Source organism: Pristis pectinata, chromosome 16 (genome assembly GCF_009764475.1).
Source record: "Pristis pectinata isolate sPriPec2 chromosome 16, sPriPec2.1.pri, whole genome shotgun sequence".
In the NCBI taxonomy this organism is placed as follows: Eukaryota; Metazoa; Chordata; class Chondrichthyes; order Rhinopristiformes; family Pristidae; genus Pristis; species Pristis pectinata.
The window spans coordinates 2,985,909-3,011,152 of NC_067420.1; the positions used below are offsets into that span (position 1 = coordinate 2,985,909).

Sequence of the window (25,244 nt, forward strand, 5' to 3'; positions counted from 1 at the left end):
GAGAGCAGAGGCCTGCTTCAGCACTGACTGAAGGGAACTAATCCAACACTGAGCCTGATGTGCAATAGCATTCCGCTGCTGCAGGTCTCACACATTATTAATGAGGGCACAACAGCCCTTAAATGTGCCATTCATAACTTAGAAGAATTTCCAGCACATAATGTCTGTTTGAAATTCTTTTTCACTGAATACATGAACTAATTTAAAATAAATGGGTTACCTCCACCACTGATACAGCAGAAGGAAGAAAGTGTCAGGTAGTTAAATGCATTTATCAAATGGTGTAATTTCAGGGCCATAGTTAGAAGTTTAGAAACTAGTATAAAGAGAGTTCAATTGTTGTACGTTGTGCAGAAAAGAGTTTGAAAATGTGTTGATAAAACCTGCAACAATAATTTACAGGATGAAAATTAATAAAATAAGAACTATCTAATTTCAAGCAAAGTCTAACTTTAAATGAAACAACGGAGACACAAGAGACTACAGATGCTGGAATCAGCAGCAACAAGCAGTCTCCTGGAAGAACTCAACGGGTCGAGCAGCATCCGTGATGCTGTGATGTCCTGATGCAGGGTTTGATCCAAAACGTTGCAGTTCCTTTCCTCCCACAGATGCTGCTTGACCTGCTGAGTTCTTCCAGCAGATTGTTTGTTGCTCTAAATGAAACAAATTAATTTTTTTGGTTTAAGTTGAAATTATTTTTTGAGCATTTTGACCTTTAATTTACTTTGTTTTATATTGAATTGGGCTTATTATAATATGGCATTTCAACTTCATTGTCTGTCTTCTGTGGGCTGGCAGACCAGCCCTCCCCTCTGATGTTGTAGGGTCCTGAATTTGATCTGAATCCAGCTGGGTCAGTAACCATAGAACCATAGAACAATACAGCACAATACAGGCCCTTTGGCCCACCGTGTTGTGCCGACCTTCAAACCTCACCTAAGACTAACCCTTCCTCCCACATATCCCTCTATTCTTCAATTCCTCCATATGCTTATCTAACAATCTCTTGAACTTTGACCCAACGTATCAGCCTCCACCACCACCCCAGGCAGCGCATTCCATGCACCAACCACTCTTCTGGGTGAAAAACCTCCCTCTGACATCTCCCTTGAACTTCCCACCTGTTACCTTAAAGCCATGCCCTCTTGTATTGAGCATTGGTGCCCTGGGAAAGAGGTGCTGGCTGTCCACTCTATCTATTCCTCTTAATATTTTGTACACCTCTGCTATTCTCACCTCATCCTCCTTCTCTCCAATGAGAACAGCCCTAGCTCCTTTAGTCTCTCCTCATAATCCATGCTTTCTAATCCAGGCAGCATCCTGGTAAATCTCCTCTGCATCCTTTCCAACACCTCCACATCCTTCCTATAATGAGGTGACCAGAACTGGACACAGTACTCTAAGTGTGGTCTAACCAGAGTTTTGTAAAGCTGCATCATTACTTCGTGGCTCTAAATCTCAATCCCACGATTTATGAAAGCTAACATCCCATAAGCTTTCTTAACTACCCTGTCCACCTGTGAGGCAACTTTCAGTGATCTGTGGATATGAACCCCCAGATCCCTCTGCTCCTCTACACTGCCCAGAATCCTGCCATTTACCTTGTACTCCGCCTTGGAGTTTGTCCTTCCAAAGTGTAGCACCTCACACTTCTCCGGATTGAACTCCATCTGCCACTTCTCAGCCCAGCTCTGCATCCTATCAATATCCCTCTGTAAGCTTTGACAGCCCTCCACACTATCCACAACACCACCGATCTTTGTGTCATCTGCGAACTTGCTAACCCACACTTCCACCCCCTCATCTAAGTCATTAATAAATATCACAAAAAGTAGAGGTCCCAGAACCGATCCCTGTGGGACACCACTAGTCACAGCCCTCCAATCCGAATGAACTCCCTCCACCACAATCCTCTGCTTTCTACAGGCAAGCCAATTCCGAATCCACATGGCCAAGCCTCCCTGGATCCCTTGGCCTCTGACCTTCTAAAGAAGCCTACCATGCGGACCCTTGTCAAACGCCTTACTAAAATCCATGTAGACCACATCCACTGCACTACCCTCATCAATCTTCCTGGTCACCTCCTCAAAGAACCCTATCAGGCTTGTGAGGCAAGATCTTCCCTTCACAAAGCCATGCTGGCTGTCCCTAATCAGTCCATGATTCTCTAAATGCTCATAGATCCTATCCCTTAGAATCCTTTCCAACAGCTTACCCACCACAGACGTAAGGCTCACTGGCCTGTAATTCCCTGAACTATCCCTACTACCTTTTTTGAAGAAGGGTCAACATTCGCCACCCTCCAATCCTCCGGGACCATCCCCATTGACAACGAGGACTCAAAGATCCTAGCCAACGGTTCAGCAATTTCCTCCCTCACCTCACGAAGCAGCCTGGGGAATATTCCATCAGGCCCCGGGGACTTATCTGTCCTAATATTTTCTAACAGCTCCACCACATCCTCTCTCTTGATATCTACATACTCTAGAACATTACCCTTACCAACACTGTCCTCAGCATCAGACCCCTCTCCTTGAGTGAATACTGAAGAGAAGTATTCATTGAGAACCTCACCCACTTCCACAGCTTCCAGGCACATCTTCCACCTTTGTCTTTAATCAGACCTACCTTTACTCTAGCCATCCTTCTGCTCTTCACGTACGAGAAAAAAGCCTTGGGATTCTCCTTAACCCTACTTACCAAAGCCTTTTCATGTCCCCTTCTCACTCTCAAGTTCCTTCCTTGCTACTCTATATTCCTCACGAGCCCTGTCTGATCCCTGCTGCTTACACCTTATGTATGCTGCCTCCTTCTTCCTAACTAGTTGTTCCACCTCTCTTGTCACCCACGGTTCCTTCACCCTGCCATTCCTTTTCTGCCTCACCGGGACAAATTTATCCCTAACATCCTGAAAGAGATCCCTGAACATCGACCACATCTCCATAGTACATTTCCCTTCAAAAATGTCATCCCAATTACACTCCCAAGTTCTCGCCTTATAGCCTCATAATTCGCCTTTCCCCAATTAAATATCTTCCCATCCTCTTTGCTCCTATCCCTGTCCATGACAATGCTAAGGTTATGGAGCAATGGTCACTGTCCCCCAAATGCTCACCCACTGATAGATCTGTCACCTGACCTGGTTCATTACCTAAAACTAGATCTAATATGGCATTCCCTCTAGTCGGCCTGTCAACATACTGCATCAGGAATCCATTCTGGACACACTTAACAAACTCTGCCCCGTCTAAACCTTTGGCACTAAGCAGATGCCAATCAATATTTGGGAAGTTGAAGTCTCCAACGATAATAACCCTGTTATTTTTGCATCTATCCAAAATTTGCCTCCCAATCTGCTCCTCAGTATCCCTACTGCTACCGGGGGGCCTATAGAATACTCCCAGTAGAGTAACTGCTCCTTTCTTGTTCCTAACTTCCACCCATATTGACTCTAGAGAGGATCCCTCTACATTATCCACCCTTTCTGCAGCTGTAACTGTGTCCCTGACCAGTATCGCCACCCCTCCTCCTCTTCTCCCCCCCTCCCTATCCCTTTTAAAACACTGAAAACCAGGAATATTCAATATCCAATCCTGCCCTGATGTCAGCCATGTCTCTGTAATAGCCACAATATCGTAGTCCCACGTACTTATCCAAGCTCTCAGTTCATCTCCCTTTTTCCTGATGCTTCTTGCATTTAAGTAAATGCACTTTAGCCCATCCACCCTTACTACTTTATAGCCTGTATTCTGCTTCTCCTTCCTCAAAGCCTCTCTACCTGTCAGATCTGACTTTTCCCCATCCCCTTCTTCCTCTGACCTACTCCTCCGGTTCCCTTCCCCCTCGCAAACTAGTTTAAACCCTCCCAAACCACCCTAGCAAACCTGCTTCCAAGGATATTGGCCCCCTTCTGGTTCGGGTGTTACCCGTCCTCTCTGTACAGTTCCCACATTCCCCAGAAGAGATCCCAATGATCCAAAAATCTAAAACCTTCCCTCCTGCACCAACTTCTCATCCACGCATTTATTTGCCATCTCCTCCTATTCCTACCTTCACTATTGCGTGGCACTGGCAGCAATCCCAAGATTGAAACCTTTGAGGTCCTGTCCTTCAGCCTTCTGCCTAGCTCCCCAAACTCACTTTTCAGGACCTCATCCCTCTTCCTACCTATGTCGTTGGTACCAACATCAACCACGACTTCTGGCTGTTCTCCTTCCCACTCAAGAACCCTGTGGACCCAATCAGTGACATCCGGGACGCTGGCACCTGGGAGGCAATATACCATCTGGGATTCATGCTCACTGCCACAGAACCTCCTATCTGTTTGCCTGACTATCGAGTCCCCTATCACTACTGCCTTCCTCTTCTCCTCCCTTCCCTTCTGAGCAGCAGGACCGGTCCCAGTGCCAGAGACCTGGCTACTGCTGCTTAATCCCTGCAGGTCAACCCCCCGCCCCCCAGCAGCTTCCAAAGTGGAAAACCTGTTATTGAGGGGAACAGCCTCCGGGGTCCTCTGCTCTATCTGCCTGTTGATTTTCTTTTTCCTTTTCTCTCTATCTACATAACTCTCTCCCTCCCTGATGCTGCGCAGTGTTTGAAGCTGCAACTCCAGCTCATCGATTGTGAGCCAAAGTTCCTCCAGCCTCAAGCACTTACTGCAGACATGGTCATCGTGGACCGCACAGCAAGGTCCACGGGCTCCCACATCAAGCAGCGCAGCACAACCACCATGTCCTCCATCTGAACTATTTCTTTTTTTCCCTACCTTGTTTTTTTTCCTACTTACAAATTTTATAACAGGTAAAACCATTACCTTTACTTACCAGCTACTCTCCCGCCTAGGCCCCTTTACGCCAAAGCCCAAAAACACTCTGCTCCCACTCACTCCGCTGCCCGCTCCGACACTGCCCGCTGGTTATGGCAGTCTCTTTTTAAACCGTGCGCGCACTTCCAACTGACGTCACCCGCCAAGTAAAACTGGTCAAGGCTCACAAAACCATCTGACTCAATGTTCTTTTAATAGTTTATTCTATTAGCAAATACTTATTTTCTATTCCTTTCAACATACCATTCCCTTTAACTTTAAGTATTGCTCAAATGTACTATCTCTTTAACTCTAGGTGATTTTGAGCATAACTTGCCCCAGTGATCACTTGGAGGAGTCTGTTCCCATGGTACAGGTCATCAATCCTGTCCACAGCGAAAGTCGCTAAAATTAAGCCTGATCTTTCCTCTTTCATAAGGCAAAAATTACACCCAAGACAATGTAATTAATTACAATCCTCAACCATTAGTTACAACCCCCATGATTTACAATCATTACCTTACTCTCGTCAGAAACACTGATCTTTCTGAAAGAGAAATGTAATGAGAACAGGAGAGGGGAAAAAAAAGACATTGCTGGAATCGTGAACTAAAAAACCTTACAAATGCTGGAAATACTTAATTTAGTTTTGACTGATTGCTGTTAATCTGCGAATGGCTCCCTCCCTTTGTGTCAGTGAATTAGACCATGGAATCTCATCCCCCTCTGATGTTTTGATGAAAAGTTCTGGATTTATCAGCATTTGAAAGGCTACTGAATAGATTTTATTCCAACAATTTGAGCATTAATATTTTCAAAGGCTTTTGGAGGTAAATCCAGACTTTGTGGGACAATATTTGTTACTTCATTGTGGATCTGGAAGTCTTGTGGACATCCAAATTACAGGAGTTCCGGGAAGACAGACAGACAGAACAAACACCTTTACTCACTGTTAGCATCAGAACCCTTTACATCCTCTGTACAACGCTAAATAGCAGAAGCTCACAAAACTGTTTTAAGGTCGGAGGAAGGTAGTGAGTTGTTTGCGGAGGGAATATCAGAACTTGGGACCCAGGGGAGATATGGAATGTTGGAGGAACACAGAATTCTCAGATGCTCGTAGAACTGGGAGATTATAAAAATAGGAAGTGACAAAGCCATGCAGGTATCTAAATGTGGATAAGAATGTTAAAATTGATACCTTAATGGACTTGGAACCAATGTGACCTCATTCCCAGACTAACGTTAAAGTATCGCGATCTCCATCGCCTATGCAATAGCATCTAATGAAGTACAGCCTAGCACAACAGCTTGATAATCCTCAGAACTTTCTTTGAGCAATAGTTTGTCATCTTGACTCAATGACACTAAACGGTGGACAGATCTCCGCGCACATTAGGGAGTGCATTCTTCTGTCTTAAGGCATTTGATTGAGAACTGAAGGCCTAAAACGGTGATATTTATTGGAGCCCAGTTACCAGAGAGGGACAGATATTTCCCTCTATACTTGGCCCATCAAGTCCATGCCAGCTCTCAGATCGATCCCATTATTTTCTTGTAACCTGTTCTCCCGCAGAGCCCATTAACACCCCCTCTGATTTCTTTACCACCTACATACACCAGGGCAATTTACAGTAGCTGGGTTCACTTAACAACCAGCACCTTGCTGGGATGTAGGAAGAAACTGGAGTACCCAGAAGAGATCCACGCTGTCATGGGGAAAAGATACAAGCTCCACACTGACAGCACTGGACTTGTGAAATGAATCCAAATCTCTGGAGCTGTGAACACCACTGTGCCAACTGACTTCCAACTGACTTTACTGCCACCTTCATTTTTATACAATGCCTTCCCTTGTAAATCTTATCAACATGTGTGGGCCTACAGTGAAGGGGAAGTAGAATGATTGATAGACTGGGGCTGATGAATTCATTTAATGTTTTCAGTGAAAATAATAGCCCACAATTTCATTTCATTTGGAAATAAGCTTTCGAGAAAGAAAAACAAGGCCACATTGCTGTGGTTGCGATTGCTGTGGAAGAGCTGCTTAACTAGGTCAGTAGAAAAAGCTGCAGTGCTGAACTAGGACACTTCCTGGCACAGTCCCTGGTGTATGCAAGACAGCACGGCCAACCGCAAACTAATTCTGAAATGTTATGGAGACTGGCTGGAGCTGGGTAAATAAGACACAGTCAGGGTTTTGTGATGAGACTTACCGCTGTATTATTTTAAGAAATCACTGCTTTTCATTTTTTGGGGAATTAGGCCATGGGTTTCTTCATCAGAGAAGTTCAGTCACTGAAGTTCCTGCTAACTTAGGTGATGATAACTAGGTCGTGATGTTTAACTACTGGGACCTTGGTAATATCCAAAAGCTAGCTTGCCAAACTCCAGAGGCAGTGTTCCAATCCTTGGCATTTGAACAAGGAAAACAGCTCATATAATTTATGTAACACAGATGAGAGTAAATATAAACTGATTGCAAACTCCTGCTATTTAAATTCGAATAAAAAAAAGTAAAAAAAAACTAAAGTAATCGGTTCTATACAACCTGCACTAAGTATTATTGGAGTCATTAAAGTCAATGAAGCAAATATCAAAAGCAGAGGATGACTGGCATTTTCTACCATATCAGGGACTTGGCACAAATGCCTCAGGGATGATTTTCTATCCTTAGCGCATTGTAATGAATTTGACCATGGGCTCTGGGAAAAGGGGGGAATTCTATCGCAAACCAAGTGCCAGAGCAGGTGGTACAGGTGCCTCACTGCTGTAGCCACGCAGATTGGATTCAGATCTGCAGTGCCGTCTATGTGGAGTTTACATGTTCTTCCTGCGACCGCAAGGTTTTCCTCAGGGTGCTCTGGTTTCCTGCCATACCTCAAAGACAGGAAGCTGGGCGATAATGTAAGTTCCTCCTAGCATAGGTGGGCAGTAGGATAACTGGGCAGAAACATGAAAAGAATAGGTTATAGAGAAATAAGTGGGGAATAGGTTTGCCCTAAGAGCTGGAAATGTGAGAGACATGTTATGTTCCATGGAAATCTGAGAGATATATTCTTACTTATGACTTGGATTGTAAGTTCTGCTTTGCTTACAATGTGATTAATTAACCAGTTAACATTGTCCTATTAACACTAAGAGATGCTGCGGTTCATGGTTCATCCACAAACACAGATGTACACGACCTCCCGTCCTAATTCGTTCCCGTTATAAATGGAAAGAACAACTTGCATTTCTGCAGCACTTTCCATAACCTTGGAATGTCCTGAAGTTCCTTCTATGAAACGCAGTCCCTGTTGCAATGCAGGAAGCCCTGGGGCCAGTCTTCCTGCAGCACTGCTCCCTCAACACCAATGAAACAAAAGGCCAAGCAAACTCCATAAATGTGCTGTAAATAAAAGAAAAAATGCGGATGCTGCAAATCTGAAATGAACTTGCCTTCTCCATCTGCATCAGGACTGGCCATTTCCACTGTAAATCATCCGTCTGTGAAAATGGTTCAGATTTCCTTCCTCCATCAGCACAGCCTTAGCTGTTGGGCATATCCCACAACCCTGCATCTTACAACGTGTTATCTCTCCTGGTTTATATCATCATCTTCTAGCTGCCCCCATTAACCCACGGACTTGATTATCCCCGCAGCAACCCTGGCCTCCCCCATCACCACTATTTCCTTTGTCCGATCTACCTTCCCACCTACTTCTGGTGAAGTGTCTTGGACTTGTTTCTCTTTCCACAAATGCTGGTTGAGGGATGAATATCAGCCAGGACCCTGGAGGAACCCCTCTGCTCTCTTGCAGATGATGCCAGAAGATCTTCACAGATAGCTGAGGAGCCAGATGTGAGTGCAGCTAAGCCTCTTGTCTGGAATATGATGCATTCAACCCCCTGCAGTACTGCATTGCATCAGCTTGGCTTTTGAGCTTAAACCCCCGGAGACTGGACTTGAACACATAACCTTACAATTCAGAAGGGTGTGTAGATGACCACACTGACCTCCAGGATCAGGATGAATAAATAATAAACAAGTAAACCCATGTTTCATGCATCAACGAATACTTAAGTAAGAATTTAAAACATAGAAGCAGAGTAGGAAGGCCATTCAGCCCCTCATGTCTACCCTGCCATTTAAGCTTTTACCTCAGTGCCATTTTCCTGCACAAAACTCATATCCATTGGTTCCCTTATTAATTAAACATCTATCAATCTCTGTCCGGATACACCCAGGGACAGATCCTCCCCTGCCCCATGAGTGGAGAATTGCAACGATTCACCACCCTCTGGGTGAAGAGATGTATTCTCATTTCTGGCACCTTACTTTGAGCCTGTAATTCCTGGTTTTAGACACCTCTGCCAGGGAAAACATTTACCCAACATCTGCTCTGTCAAGCCCTCTAAGAATTTTGTACCTTTCAATGGGATCACCTCTCATTCTTCTAAACTCAAGGCAGAACAGGCCCGATCTGCTTAATCTCTCCTCATATGGCAAACCCACCTTCTCAGGAATCAATCAGGTGAACCTTAGTAGTGGACCCTCTCTATACGTTCTTCTTTAGGTAGGGAGACTAGACCTGCACATCATACTCCAGAATTTGGGATCTTGGAGATAAGAAGGACTCTTGACCTCACAATCTACCTTGTTATGGCCTTGCACCTTATTGTCTACCTGCACTGCACCTTCTCTGTAGCTGTGACTTTATTCTGCATTCTGTATTGTTTTACCCTGTACTACCTCAATACACTGTGTAATGAATTGATCTGTATAAACGGTATGCAAGACACATTTTTCACAAGTGACAATAATAATAAGCCAAACCAAACCAAACATAAGAATATGGATATAGTTTTCAGCTGTCTCTAGGATGTCATCCATCTTACTTCTGCAGTTATAGGCAGTGGGTCCCTGCTATGTACTGTCTGAGTCAATACACAAAAAGTGCTGGAGGAACTCAGCAGGTCAGGCAGCATCCACGGAGGGAAATAAACCGTCGATGTTTCGGGCCGAGACCCTTCATCAGGACTGAAAAGGAAGAGGGCAGAAGCCAGAATAAGAAGGTGGGGGGAGGGGGAGGAGCTCACGCAGGCAGAGGATGGGTGAGACCAGGTGAAAGGGGGAAGGTAGGTGGGTGGGGGAGGGGGGAAAAGATGTAATAAGCTGAGAGGTGATGGGTAGAAGAGGTCAAGGGCTGAAGAAGAAGGAATGTGGGAGGAGAAGGAAGTGGACCATGGAATAAAGGACAGGGCAGGGGAGGAGAGGAGATGGGCAGGTCAGCAAGGTGGGGAAGGGAACCTGTCTGAGTCCCTTCTTTTAAAAGCAGAGTCCAATTTTTACAATAACTAAGTGATTAATTCAAACCAAGAAACCTCATTCAGTCCATCCTGTCTGACAATTTTAGGAGAAGTTTATTCTCAGATGCCTGTTCTAAATATTAATGAGCACAATTACGTAATTTTATTTCTTGGATTTTTGTCAACTTATTGCCTGGAGGTGACTATTGACAGGAAGGCGTACTCAAGTGGCTTTACACCTTGTTTCCAGTGACAGAATTCAACAATCTCAAGGTGAGTTACAATGTAGGATATATCACTCCCTCCTGACCTGATGGCCCAAATAATAACTGATATCAACAGGTGGGTGTGGATGCATATTGTGACTCAAAGTGCTCTGCGAGGGAGAGAACATCACAAAGCCTCCTGCATCATGGCAGCTTCTGCACCTCACCACATCCCGTCAGACTGTGCTCAAGGATCTACCCTCAGGAGAGGTAGCAAGCACAGATCATTCAGATCAACTTTAATAGGAGGTTATCTGCATGGATTTACTGAACTCCTGAATACGGCAATAGAGGAAAGTGAAGACTTAATTAGTTAATGTGTTGAAGAAAGCACCCATCTCAAATCAAAAAAACTGCAGATGTTGGAAGTCTGAAATAAAATCTGTCTGACCTCTCAAGTGTTTCCGGCACTTTCTGTTTTACTGCAACCTACTATCTTGAATGACTTTTTTGCATTGCTTTGTTCTCAGAAGCTGTGGCAGATGGCTGTTAAATAAATCTTGGAACAAACTTGACAATATTTTCTACGCTTTCCAGTCTATTTTAGAAACCTTCAAAGTGACTACAAGGATGTTGCCTGGATTGGGGAGCATGCCTTATGAAAACAGGTTGAGGGAACTCAGCCTTTTCTCCTTGGAGCGACGGAGGATGAGGGGGGACCTGATAGAGGTGTATAAGGTGATGAGAGACATTGATCGTGTGGATAGTCAAAGGCTTTTCCCCAGGGCTGAAATGGTGGTCACAAGAGGACACAGGTTTAAGGTGCTGGGGAGTAGGTGTAGAGGAGATGTCAGGGGTAAGTTTTTTACTCAGAGAGTGGTGAGTGCGTGGAATGGGCTGCCGGCAACGGTGGTGGAGGCGGATACGATAGGGTCTTTTAAGAGACTTTTGGATAGGTACATGGAGCTGCGAAAAATAGAGGGCTATGGATAAGCCTAGTAATTTCTAAGGTAGGGACGTGTTCGGCACAACTTTGTGGCCCGAAGGGCCTGTATTGTGCTGTAGGTTTTCTCTGTTTCTATGTTTCTATGGTTACTTGTGAATCACGCTCTGCAGGTTTCAATGGTCACATAACATGGGCACTGCTTATTCTGCAACACTTTGAGACTCAGAGAAGGTGGCGATGGACATCAGCGAGAGCATCTGGGGATACACTGGTGAAACTGTACCTGGGGTAATCCATACAGTTTTGGTCTCCTCACCTAATGAAAAATGTATGTGCCATAAAGGGAGTGGAGCAAAGATTCACGAGACTAGTTCCAGGGATGGTATGTTTGCCACATGAGGAGAGATTGAATAGTCTGGGCCCGTATTCTCTGGAGTTGTGAAGAACGAGAGAAGATCTCGTTGAAACTAACAAAATTCTGACAATGAAAATCAAAAACACCACAGATGCTGGAAATCTGGAATTAAAGCAGACAATGCTGGAAACTCTCAGCACTTATGGGAAGATAAAGGGCTAGCAATGCAGGTTGAAGATACTTCATCAGACCTGGTAGGGTTCGACAGTTGGATGCAGAGAGGACATTTCCCCCAGCTGTGGAGACCAGACCATATTCTCAAAATAAGGGAAAGGTCCATTTAGACTTGGATGAGGAGAAATTTCCTCATCCAAAGGTTGGTGAATCTCGGTAATTTTCTATTCCAGAGCACTGTGGAAGCTCAGTCACTGAGTTCACTCAACACCAAGAGCGATAGATTTCTGTATACTAAGGGAACTAAGGAGTCAAAGGCAGAAGATCAGCCATCATCCTGTTAAACATTAGCATCTGGTACATGGGACTGAATGACCTACTTGTTAACATCATAGGCTTTTCCTCACATTCACCCACACAGTAGGAAGGGGAGGTGCAACATACTGCCATGGACAAGTGGAGGATAACATCCTCGATATACAGTACCTGAGCATCAGAGTCACAGGAGATTCAGGATCGTATTTCAGTTGGAGGAAAACGTGGAGTGGAGGCCACATTCTGCTGGGGTGACCATCTAATCCACCACATCCTCAGCTTGCTTTCCCTGGGACATTTGCTGGACCTCACCACTAGCACAAAAAAAGATCAAGTTAGACGACTGACGACTGGATGCCGAGGCAGGCAATGACATGAACGTCGCCTGTGATGAGACCAGTCGGAATGAGAAGGTGGTGAGGTTTGTGGGTCCAGCCGGCCTCTGGCTCTGAGACCTCATCCATCTCTGGCCTCCACCAATGGCGACGCTGCCTTTGACTGTCAAAGTTCTGAGCACTGAAGTTCCCGCCCTAAACCTCTGCATGTCTTTATTTCTCTTCCATCCATAAAATATTCATGAAAACTTACCTCCTTAATACAACTTCAGGTCAACAGATCTAGTATCTCACTATGTTGCTTGGTATCAGATCTTGTTTCATAAGAGTTCTGTGATGTACCTTCAGACATTAAAGGCACTATATAAATACAAGTTGTTATGTAATAAATTATGAGTTCAAGCTTGAATTTGTTTCAGTTAATTCTCAGATAAATATAGCACACTTTCAGTATCACTTTTGATTTGATCTCATGGCAAATCAAAGAGAGAAAGCCGTATAGGACATAACAGTTAAGCATTAACATCTTCTTCCCTTTTTGCTTGTGTTTCCTGCAGCTGGTGGTTCCTATTACATGATCTCCCGCTCACTGGGTCCTGAATTCGGGGGTGCAGTGGGACTCTGCTTCTACCTGGGAACAACATTTGCTGGCGCCATGTATATCCTGGGCACCATTGAAATCCTGCTGGTGAGTACAAGACACCAAGGGCTGGAAGAAGTAAAGAAGGGCATTTCTGTGATAAGTCTCATAACCTCAGGGTTCCCCAAAGCACCTTACAGTCAATAATGTAGTCAGAAGTTGAGTGCTCATTACTAAGAAAAAAAAATTAAATAACAGCTGAGAGTGTAATTCACACACAGGCCACTGTGTTAACTGACTGGATCACTGAAGTCAAGAATCTCCATCAAATGTATAGGAACACACAAAAGCAGCAACATGATTGAGCCACAGATTCATTGCATCTGGTGATGCAAATGGCTTTCAATCAAACAGCCGCAATCTTGGTTTTGTGGAGCCCATGTAATGTTAGCTCCCCGAACTACATTGATCATCCATCAAGGATCACAATCTGCTGAGACTTGTTTGGAATTTCCAGGAATGAGGCCCTAATGTCCTGGGTGCTGATCTAAGGCAGGAGAAGTGCCACAGAGGAGAGGTGGGTAAATGGATCAGTCAACGGGTAGTGGTGGGAAATCATGAGGTACAGCCTCCAGAAGTGGACCCAGCCAGAAGTGGTAGCTGGCCAGTAATTGGAGCAGACTATCAGGTGGAGGGGGCTCCGCCAAAGAATGAAAAAATGATGTTCCCACCTCAGGAAGGTGTGGAGGAGGAGATGCGAAGGGTTTCCCTTCAGCAGAGGAGAGGTCTGGCAGTGGGATTTCTTGGGTAACAGGGGCCTAACTTTCCTTGTGGGGCTGGGAGCAGCATTTAGGCAGTGGATGGGATATATCTGTTCCAGTGAGTTTCCTGTCTTGGATACCTTGAAGTACCATACACCAGGGATTGGAACAAGAGCTCCTATGTTTTTAAACTTTTTCTAATGGAGGGGGTCAAGAATAAAAATTACGGAGGGCCAGGTTTGCAAACTCCTCTTCCGATGTAACCCCTCTAGAGTAACCAACAGCCACCATAACTCTCCAGAGTTAATGCCAGCAGTGACAGAGTGTTACCAGCAGCTACCAGCATTAGCCAGCATACCATGGTGAGGACAAACGTAGACAGCCAGAGCCCTGAGAGAGGGTTATGGTCTGAAGGGGGCAGTAAGAGGGTGGATAGATCCCAGGGGGATGGACTGTTCAGGCATCACGCCAGCCACCTTCTCGGAGACTGAGCTGAGGGGTTCTGCAACACAGTGCTGGCAGGGATGGAAACTCTGGCCATCTGGGGAGACAACCTTCCAGAAACACCACCGCTGTTGCCAGCGCAATTGGCCCCCTTGTCGCGCACAGTGACCCCTGTCAATGGGGGACCCCGAGGAGGCTTGGTGAGGACCCCCTCAAGACCATGATATTGGAGCAGAATTAGGCCATTTGGCCCATCGAGTCTGCTCCGCCATTCGATCATGGCTGATTTTTTTCCAACCCCATTCTCCTGCCCTCTCCCCAGAACCCTTAATCCTCTTACCAATCGAGAACCTGTCAGTCTATGCCTTAAATACACCCAATGACTTGGCCTCCACAGCCCTCTGTGGCAACAAATTCACCACCCTCTGGCTGAAGAAATTCCTCCTCAACTCAGTTCTAAAGGGACATCCCTTTATTCTGAGGCTGTGCCCTCGGATCCTGGACTCTCCCACTGATGGAAACATTCTCTCCATGTCCACTCTATCCAGGCCTTTCAGTGTCCGGTAGGTTTCAATGAGATTCCCCACTCATCCTTCTGAGCTCCATCGAGAACAAGCCCAGAGACATCAAACACCCCTCATTCATTAAGCCTTTCATTCCTGGGCTCCTCTTGTGAACCTCCTCTAGACCCTCTCCAGGGCCAGCACGTCCTTCCTTAGATACAGGGCCCAAAATTGCTCACGGTATTCCAAATGCGGTCTGACCAATGCCTTATAAAGCCTCAGCAGTACATCCTAGTCCTTAGTCAGCCCCTCCATGTCGAGTCAAGGAATGCAGACTGCCTGAGGCCTGCAGAGCCTACCAGTGAGACGCTGACCCCAACACTCAGCTCCCAGGCTCAGGCCTGACGTTGTGGCCTACAGCAGTTGCGGCCTCTGTCCCAGCTGAATGCTATGCACCTCTCAACCTGCTGCTAAATGCCCATGGCTTCACAAGGTAATGAAAATAAATCCGCCGTTACACAAGTTCTTCTGCATACTGCCCCCACCCCACTCAGCAATGACTTAATTTATGCTTAAAATGATATAAAAGGAGGCCATTCAATCCATAGGCTCCATGCCAGCTCCCAGGGTCCTGAGTCCTTGTTTCCCTGCACTGCTGCAACTTACCCCCCTCACACATGCCCACCAACTCTCCTTATGATTCTCTTGGCCATGAACCTACGCTATGGAGTAATTTACTGTCGCCACATTACCTGCCAGTGTAGGGTTCGATTCCCGTCGCTGTCTGTAAGGAGTTTGTACGTTCTCCCTGTGTCTGCGTGGGTTTCCTCCGGGTGCTCCGGTTTCCTCCCACATTGCAAAGATGTATGGGTAGGTTAATTTGGGTTTAAAATGGGTGGCGCGGACTCGATGGGCCGGAAGGGCCTGTTACCACGCTGTAAATAAAAATTTTTAAAAGATCTTCGGGCTGTGAGGGGAAACCCATGCTGTCACAGGGAGAGCGTGCAAACTCCACACAGACAGCAGCTGAAGTGAGGATCGCAGCAGGATCACTGGAGCTGTGAACAACAGAATTACCCACCCTTGTTCCCAGTTATCCACATCCGCTCACCAGCCGCAGTCTGGGAACTGCTATCCATTGATGTCAGGGCTGGGAAAATGTCAGCATTAATTATGTAAAGGAATTATTTTCCTAAACTGAGATTGTTTGCATCGAATGGCATTTTCACTGCTGAAGGGATCATAAAATTCCAATAGAAATAGCTTTGAAGATCAGCACCTGCCTCACCATTAGCTGTGTAAATAAATGCAACGTGTTATTGGTCATGTAGCCCAGAAAGAACCCAGGACTGATCACCGCTCGGTGCTGGATTGCAATCTAGGTCAATAGCACAGAGGTCCAGTAAAATCAACCACCATGTGCTATAAGGCAGGAGACATTTGGAATTCTCTGCAACAAAACAATACAAAATCCACTTTTGAGACTGCCATTGATACAGTTTTATTCAGTGGGTGTTGAGGGATGGTGAAGCTCGGTTAGGGGAAGGGAATTGAGATGCACATCAACCGTGACCTCATTGAAAAGCAGGGCAGACATGAGGGGAAAAGCAGCACTATTTGAAAATTTAAAGAACTAACTTGATTATTATTGTAAACATATAATGACAGTGTTCAACTGAACGTTGATGCTCTGGCCTAGAATTCCATCCTTTGGCTTAACGTTTTTATGTGCTATGCAATCGAATGTTTTTCAGAACCCAGCCATCAAAGTAATTGGATAGTTATGCATATGTATGGTGGTCACTGGGTATGTACAGTGATGTCATATGGTATAAAGCAGTCAACTGATATCGCTTGTGCAAAATTCCTCTGTGTTTATGGGCCTTGAACACCAAAGTAAGTCTTAAAGAGGCTTGAGGCAAAGAACCCTGCCTATCCTGACCCTCTGCCAGGAAGCCTGAGAGGTGTATCCCCAGAGAGGATCCTTCCCTTTCCTCATCAGTAATCATCACATATTGCCCCTCAATGCCAACAGTCTTTGGCCACCCAATTGTAATCCCTGTCCTTAATCATCTCCTCTGCAATCCTGCACAAAGCATCCTGCCCTCCCACAGATCCTCTCCTCAAACATACTCCAGTCTACCTACTAATCAGCTTCTGCTATCCGTCCACCAATCTGATTCCCTTTCTGGTCTTCATTCTCCTTAAGGGCAAGTGTTGGAGGAAAGGGCTTTGGGAGTGCTTGCGTGTACGAGGCTGTTCCACCATATGCAATGCTTTGGACCTTATCCAGAAGAGGGGGCAGTGTTTGAGCGGAGCAACTTACCCAAAGTTGGCACAGGTCTCTGGCACAGCAGGGCTCTGACATGTACTTACACATGCAATGGATTTCCAGCCCACTGCCTTCTATTCGCCCCACCGTGTTTTGATCCAGCCTGCTTGTCTGTTTAATAGTATGTACAGCTAACATTGAGTTGATTGGTGGGAGTCCTGCCATTTCCTTTGCAAAAGCACTAATAACTATGTTCAAAAGAGTCTAAGGGAAAAGATGGCAATGTGTGTCTTCAAGAATTCTGTAACTGCCTGTACTTTTTACAGACGTACATATTCCCCAGTATGGCAATTTTCAAAGCCGAGGAAGCCAGTGAGGAAGCAGCAGCCATGTTGAATAACATGCGTGTGTATGGAACATGTGTCCTCACCTGCATGGCTCTGGTAGTCTTTGTAGGAGTCAAATACGTCAACAAGTTTGCTCTGGTATTCCTGGCATGTGTCATCCTATCTATTCTTTCCATATATGCTGGAGTTATCAAATCTGCATTTGACCCACCAAACTTCCCGTAAGTACAAAACCACAGAGTGACAATGCAATATTTGTGAATATTAAATCACCAATCATGGTGCCTGAGATTACCAAGAGATAATGTAAACGCTGGAACTAGTCGGACATTAATTGAATTCAGAACCAAAGTTTATTCCCTCACCTCCATCTTCTGCACAGATAACCTGGACAGATTAGCGATAAAGTGCTGAATGTTATAAATCTGAAATAAAGTGAAAAAAACATTGGAAAAATACAGCAAAATGAAAGGCTCCACATTAGTATATTTGCCTTACAAAGTCCTGTAGATAATGTATGACCTGCTACAATTATTCTGAGTTTCCAGCTTATCTAGGAGGTCCATATGGAAAGACTTGTTATGAATCTTTGTAATAAGGGAATAGAATAAGATCTCTTTATTGGTCACATGTACATCGAAACATACAGTGAAATGCACCTTTTGCGTAGAATGTTCTGGTGTTGCCACGCTTCCGGGACCAGCATAGCGTGCCCACAACTTCCTAACCCATATGTCTTTGGAATGTGGGAGGAAACCGGAGCACCCAGAGGAAACCCACGTAGACACAGGGAGAACGTACAAACTCCTTACAGACGGTGGCCGGAATTAAACCCGGGTTGCTGGCGCTGTAATAGCATTACGCTAACTGCCACACTACCGTAATAACGGATTCAGACACAGTCCAATAAAGCTAAGCAAAACAATAATTAAGACAAAAGGTTCAACGCTTTGAGTGGTTTTGAAGTACACTTCATTCAGTTCATCATGGGTGTTCCTTGAAAAACCCAACTGCATATTTTTCTGATGCGGTTCAGTAGTTTCATCCAAGGAAATCCCAGTTTAAAGATTACCTGACTCTGAATCCCAGTCTTTTAAATGTAATAATTGTAAAAAAAAGCATGAGGTAATCTACTTTTAACTGGTAGGTCAATCCAACGGACCACCTTTTTAACCAAATCCCATAATGGTTTCTCTCTAAAAATGGATCCAACCATTTTATGAACCCATTTATTCTGCTATGTTCGAAGTCCCTTTCTGGTAAATTAATTCACACTTTCTTTACTCCGTTGAAAGTAAAAAAAATTTCTGATTCCCGTCGCTGTCTGTAAGGAGTTTGTACGTTCTCCCCGTGTCTGCGTGGGTTTCCTCCGGGTGCTCCGGTTTCCTCCCACATTCCAAAGACGTACGGGTAGGTCAATTTGGGGGTTTAAAATGGGCGGCGCAGACTCGTTGGGCAGGAAGGGCCTGTTACCATGCTGTAAATAAAAAAAAAATTCTTATTAGTTCCATCCTAATTTGCTACCATGCTTATTTCTGTGCTGCATTGCACAATTTGCCTTAACCATAATTCTGTTATTCTAAAATATGTAAATAATGGATTCTGCTGAATTCCCATGACTGGTGCAGTTAAACTGTTGAATTGCTTGCTTTTTGATAGATAACATTCAAAATTAGAGAAATCTATGAAAGTAGAACTGTGGTTCCTGACATTTGTCAATGGACATTCCAGTTCCTCACTCTCAGTAAGACACATGCACCCTCCTCCCTCCACTGGTCAGTTCCTTAAGGCTGTCCGGGGAATTCCAATGGACAGCTCATTATCCTGCCTCCAGGACAGCTATTTTGCCACCTATATTTTTATTCTTGAAGTATTGTTCATTTATTATCACGTCTTTTGTGTGAGCTTTCTAACTAAATTGCCTCAACATAACGGATCCCTGATCACCTTTGGCCATGATTGCCATGAACTACATGTTGGGAACCACTGCAATGGAGAACTGTTTCAGTGAGGGAAGAAAATGCATTTATAAGGCAACTTTGCAACTTAAGACTCCGATTTTCTTTTGGAGTAGATTTACAGTTGTAGTCTAAAGACACTAGCTTGTTCTGTGCATGAAAATGCATCATTTCGTTTCAATCATTCCTAATTGCGATTGGTAAAGCCAATTATTTCATCAGTGTTATACTTTGGATGTTTTGTTTTGAATTGCATTGTACAAAAAGTGCCTTCAAAAGCTACAAGTAAAGGAGAAAATAAAGCAAAGAAAATGAAAGAAAAGGTCAGAATCACAACACATTCAGCAAAGGTTTATTAGAATAACCTGATAACAGAATAGCCCACATCAACCCAGACGGGGTTAGCATTCAAGTGTAAGCTGTCCAAGTGGGAGTTAGTGGTCGTGCCTCATGTCCAAGATGATGATTACAAGAGAACACTGGAGATCTCCCCTTCACTTTTAATGAAGCGTCTATCGTTAAGTCCTCCACACTCACCCTTCCAGGTCATCTTTGACAAAGAGGCAGAGCTATTCCAGCCAACAAAAACATGGCAGTAAGAATAGGACAGAGACTGGTTGCTCTGTAACAAATGGCTCAAGGCAGTTGCCAGACTTGGAGGAGACAATCAGCAGAGCTCATTTCAGAAGAAGCAGACATATGTTTACTCTCTCCTGTCTGTAAAACAGATGGTTTGGATCAGACCAGCACGTCTTGGATTTAAGATTTCAAGAAGTCTAAAGATTGGTATCCATGTCTCCAAATGATCAAGTGGGAAGTACAAACACATTTGAGAGAATAGAAAACATAAAACGCTATTCAAACAATAATGTGAGAGGGATAGGTGATTGTATGGGGATGTCCTTTCACCAGTCCAAAGCTGAGCAGGATGTGGAGGGGTTTGCAGAAGTAAGAACACTTGAAGATTTCAGTTTGGTCTCAGAAGCTCCAAGAACAATGTCTTCATTAGGACTCTTTTGCACTCAACCTCTAGTCATGCCAATTATTAAAAAAGATGAACTCATGTGAGTAAATTTAGCCTGAGGCAGATAAATTGGATACATAGTTCAATCTGATATAACACTTACATAAAAGCTGCTTGCCGGTTAAGTGTTTGGCAAAGCCTTTGGAAGTTGGTGATGTTCTAACTAGCATGGTGACAGGGGAAACAGTGATATACTTGGATTGTCAATGAGCATTTGTTAAGGTCCCACTCAAAAATCAAAGCTTGTGGTACTGGAAGTAAATGATAGCATGGATTGAGAACCAATCAACAGGAAGAAAACAAAGAGTAAGAATAAAGGGATGGTTTTTGTTTGGTAGCTGAAGAGCTTCAAGCATCAAAGTTTGGGGTTCAGCTACTTGCAATGAATATCGATGTCTTAGATGAGCAAATTTAAGTCTGCTGATGATACAAAGCTAAGCGATATCATAAATTGTGAACTGGATTACAGTAAAGGTTGCATAGATTTACAGACAGGTTAACTGTGTGAGCAAGAGGAAGACATTTTATGTAAGTGTTAAGATATCCACTTTGATAAGAAAAGTAGAGGATTAGGATAGTTTTTTAAACTGTGACTCTGGAAAAAGTTGATGTTGAAAGGAACCTGGGTGATTTTGTAAACAAATCAAAAAGTTAACTTGCTGGTACAGAGAACAGTTTGGGAAAGTGAAATATTTTAGCCTTTCTTGCCAAGGATTGAACTGAAGTTGTAGCAGATACATAGGACTCTGATCAGGCCACAACTGAAGTATTAGCATAGACTCGGCCCCTTTATCAGAGCAAAAGAATTTCACCAGAGGGATTTCTGAGATGATTGAATTGTCCTGTGAGGAGGGAATGAGAGTCTAAGCCTGTATTCCATAGAGATCAGAAGAATGAGCAATGATCTATTGAAACTCATTAAGGGGCTTAACAGGTCAGGCCTTTTCTTTGACGGAAAACCCAGAACCAGAGGCCATTGTTTCAGGGGTCAGCCATTTGGCACGAAAATGAAGAAGAATTTTTCTCTGAAGGGTTCTGAATCCTTGGAATTGTCTAGCCCCAAAGACAATGGATGCTCAGTCGATTGAGTATAAGACAGAGACTGATATTTTGGATACGAAGGGAATCAAAAGTAACAAGCTCAATAATAAAGCAGACTCAAAGTGCCGAATAACTCGGCTTCCTTTCCGCTCCTTTTCCTCGAGTATCTCTCTCTTTGTTGTGGGTGGGGGCAGTTTATAACCAGGCTCAGATCAGGGAAAGGCTACCACAATAAACAAGGGCAGATCACCATACAGATCCATATCATGGAAGTATATAAGCTTAAGTTTCAAAAGATTCACGTGCTCAATAGGATGACCAAAAATGTGTCCCTAGAATAGAGGCAAGGTTAAAACTAGATTAAAGTACAGTCTGCAGAGGAGATCAGCAGTGAGTGGGCCAACAGAGCCCTTGTTTTAAATTGCAGCAAATTGATAATAGAGCAGATAATGAGAGTTTTTGCACTTATGTTCAGTGCCTTTCTGTAAAAAAGATTTGTGCATATCCACATGCAACACATTCTGATCTTTGTAAGACATAAAATAAAAAGAGGCAGCTGTTTCATCTTCTGAAACCAGAGATAAAAGCTTCCAGGTACCTCTGCAAACTTCCCTCAGGGACAGCGAACTGCCAGGAACTTGTCACTCCCATATCGAAGAAAATTAAACCTTTTGAGGTTCAGGGCAGCTAAAACACAGCTCCATCTTAGCTTTGGAACAGTATGTTGTGCATTATTTGGTGTTACATTATATCATAAGGTATAGGAGCAGATTTAGGCCATTCGGCCCATCGAGTCTGCTCCGCCATTCAATCATGGCTGATTTTTTTCTCAACCCCATTCTCCTGCCCTCTCCCCATAACCCTTAACCCCCTTACCAAAGAACTGAGAAATGCCAGCCCATTTACCACGCGCAATTTGTTTTGAGATCTACTCAAAATTGTAATGGATTTATAAGGAGGGTTACCACCAGGAGAACTTTTATTATTGTGGAACTGAGGCTCACTCACATTTCATGTTAACAGGATGTTCTCTCTATTTTCAGTGTCTGTATTCTAGGGAACAGGACACTGTCACAGAAAAATTTTGACATCTGTGCCAAAGTGATCACTGTGGCCAATGAGACTGTGACCACCAAACTTTGGCAGCTGTTCTGCACATCTGGTTTCCTCAATGCCACATGCGATGAATACTTTGAGAAAAACAACGTCACTGAGCTGCAAGGGATCCCAGGAGTCGCCAGTGGACTTATCACAGGTAATTGGCCATGCAAGGAGCCGTGGAAAGATGTGTTACCCAGAGGGGCAAAGGGTGTGCAGGTGGTCAGCATGAAACAGTAGCCTTCAGATTCTTTTCCTTTGCTTTGCCCTGTTGGCTGCCTTTCATATCTACACTGGTCATGCAGATCGAGAGGTATTAGTCATGCCCTCTCCATTATATGCATAGCTGAGAGGAAGAACCAGCAGGCTATTCATCCTTAGATTCCTCACAGCCAAGCACAAACTCACGAGGGTACAGCATTTGCAGAGTTCACTGTATGTCCAGATCCAAAGCTCTGCATTCAGAGGGTAGTGGTCGATGGGACTTATTCTGGCTGGAGGTCCGTGACCAGTGCGTTCTGCAGGGATCTGTACTGGGACCTCTGCTGTTTGTGATGTATTTAAATGACCTAGATAAAAACCTGGATGGGTGGGTTAGTAGGTTCGCAGACGACACAAAGATTGGCGGTGTTGTGGCTACTGGGGTTTACCGGGATGCTGCCTGGATTGGAGAGCGTGTACGATAAGGAGAGGTTGGACAAACTTGCCAAAGGATACAGCAGGATACAGGTCAGTTGCAGATGTGGGCAGGAAAATGGCTGATAGAGTTTAATCCGGGCAAGTGTGAGGTGTTGCACTTTGGGACTTCAAATATAAAGGGAAAGTACACAGTTAACGGCAGGACCCTAAAAAGTGTTGATGCACTATGATACATCTTGAGGTCCAAGTCCATAGCTCCCTGAAAGTGGCTACACAAGTTGATAGGGTGGTAAAGAAGGCATTCGGCATGCTTGCCTTTATTAGTCGAGGCACTGAGTTCAAGAGTCAGGAAGTTATAAAACTCTGGTTAGGCCGCATCTGGAGTAATGCATTCAGTTCTGGTCGCCCCATCATAGGTAGGATGTGGAGGCTCTAGAGAGGGTGCAGAAGATGCTGCCAGGATGCTGCCTGAATTAGAGAGCATGTACTATGAGGAGAGGTTGGACAAACTTGGGTTGTTTCCTCTGGAGTGGTGGAGGCTAAGGGGAGATCTCACAGAGGTTTATAAGATTATGAGAGGCATAGATAGAGTAGACAGCCAGTATCTTTTTCCCACAGTCAAAATGTCTAATACCAGAGGGTATACATTTAAGGTGAGAGGGGGAAAGTTCAAAGGAGATGTGTGGGGCAAGTTTTATACACAGAGAGTGGTGGGTACCTGGAAATGCACTGCCAGGGGTGGTGATGGAGACAGATACGATAGAGGTGTTTTAGAAACTCTTAGACAAGCACATGAATGTGCAGAGAATGGAAGAATATGGACCGTGTGCAGGCAGAAGGGATTAGATTAATTAGGTGTCTTTAGCTTAATTAGTTCAGCACAACATTGTGGGCCAAAAGGCCTGTTCTTGTGCTCTATTGTTCTATTTCTATACCACTGTGGGACCATAAAGGTTCTGAGGCCAGTTGTAATACATCCACAGCTGCTGTAGCTGCAAACAGCTAACTGAGCACAACCCAGGATCTGATCTGAGGTGCCATGTAGCTCAGTGGCCGTATGTCACCTCGCAGACGTCAACCCCTGCTAACTGGAAGTGCAAAAGCAGCCCTCGTGGGAATGTCACCACATCCCAGTTCTCCTCCAAGTCCTGCACAGTTCTGATCTGTTCCCAAGTCAAAATCAGCAGTAAAACCTCTTCCCTTCCTTCACCAGAAAATCCTCAGGAGTTTAGTGTTGACCTTGCCATTGAATTTTGCCATGAGTGAATTGTAAGACATTATATCAACAATTGTAAAAGCAATAGATCTGTGTTCTCCACCCTTTCCAAACATTCATACAATACATTTTTTAAACTTCTGGAAACACCCAACTGTAACTCAATGGCCAATATTACCCTTCTGCATGATGCATCATACCGAGAAAAATGAATCAGTTGGTGAATTTTATGTAAGTTGATTGAGAAATGAAATGGTGTTACCTGAAAGTGCTTTATCTCCCGTGGCTAAATGCTAAGTCGTAAATAACCAAAATAGAACAAAAGAAAATGTGAACCTTGTGAAATGCTTTTTTAGCCAATCGTTGGTGTCTGCGATCAACCTGCTGGGGTTAATTGGAGTGATTTCTTCTGGGAAAAGCAATTCAGAAAGAATTACATATTTTTCTTATGCAGATGAGGCAGTTGAAATCCCAGCTAGATCACTATTAGAATCTCCAAATCATCTCATTTATGGACCTAAATGTCAACTGTAGTTTCCCCTTTCAAATCTGTCCTAAAAATCAAACATGACATCCCTCCTATCACTGCCAAACTCAACTCCAGATGACAAAAATTAAAGTATTAAATATAATTTTCTGGTAGTAGAACCATGGAACTATTGGGGGGAGAGGAAGAGAAATTGGTATTGGTATCGGTATTGGTTTATTATACCAATATCAATTTCTCTTCCTCTTACCCCTTTATTTCCATAGAATTTGGAGTAAAACTTGGTTTCCAGCTTTGTTCCTTGTTCCTGTCTCATTCTCTGGAAGAGGCGAGGCTGGTGAGATGACCCCTGGTATCTGAAGTTCCACTGGGTCTGTAGTATGTGCTGGAGTTGAATAATGATGGAAATGAAATTCCACTCATTGGGGGCAAACCTTGCCACTC

General features: G+C 44.3%; 1 protein-coding gene across 1 annotated transcript in view; it reads left to right on the forward strand.

Moving 5' to 3' along the window:
* The window catches only part of LOC127578705 (solute carrier family 12 member 5-like), a 490,113-nt gene that overhangs the window by 362,963 nt on the left and 101,906 nt on the right, over nucleotides 1-25,244 (forward strand). Inside the window, 3 exon segments of the mRNA XM_052031027.1 lie at nucleotides 12,988-13,118; nucleotides 17,317-17,558; nucleotides 22,404-22,615. Of these exon segments, the coding sequence (XP_051886987.1) occupies nucleotides 12,988-13,118; nucleotides 17,317-17,558; nucleotides 22,404-22,615 (585 nt within the window).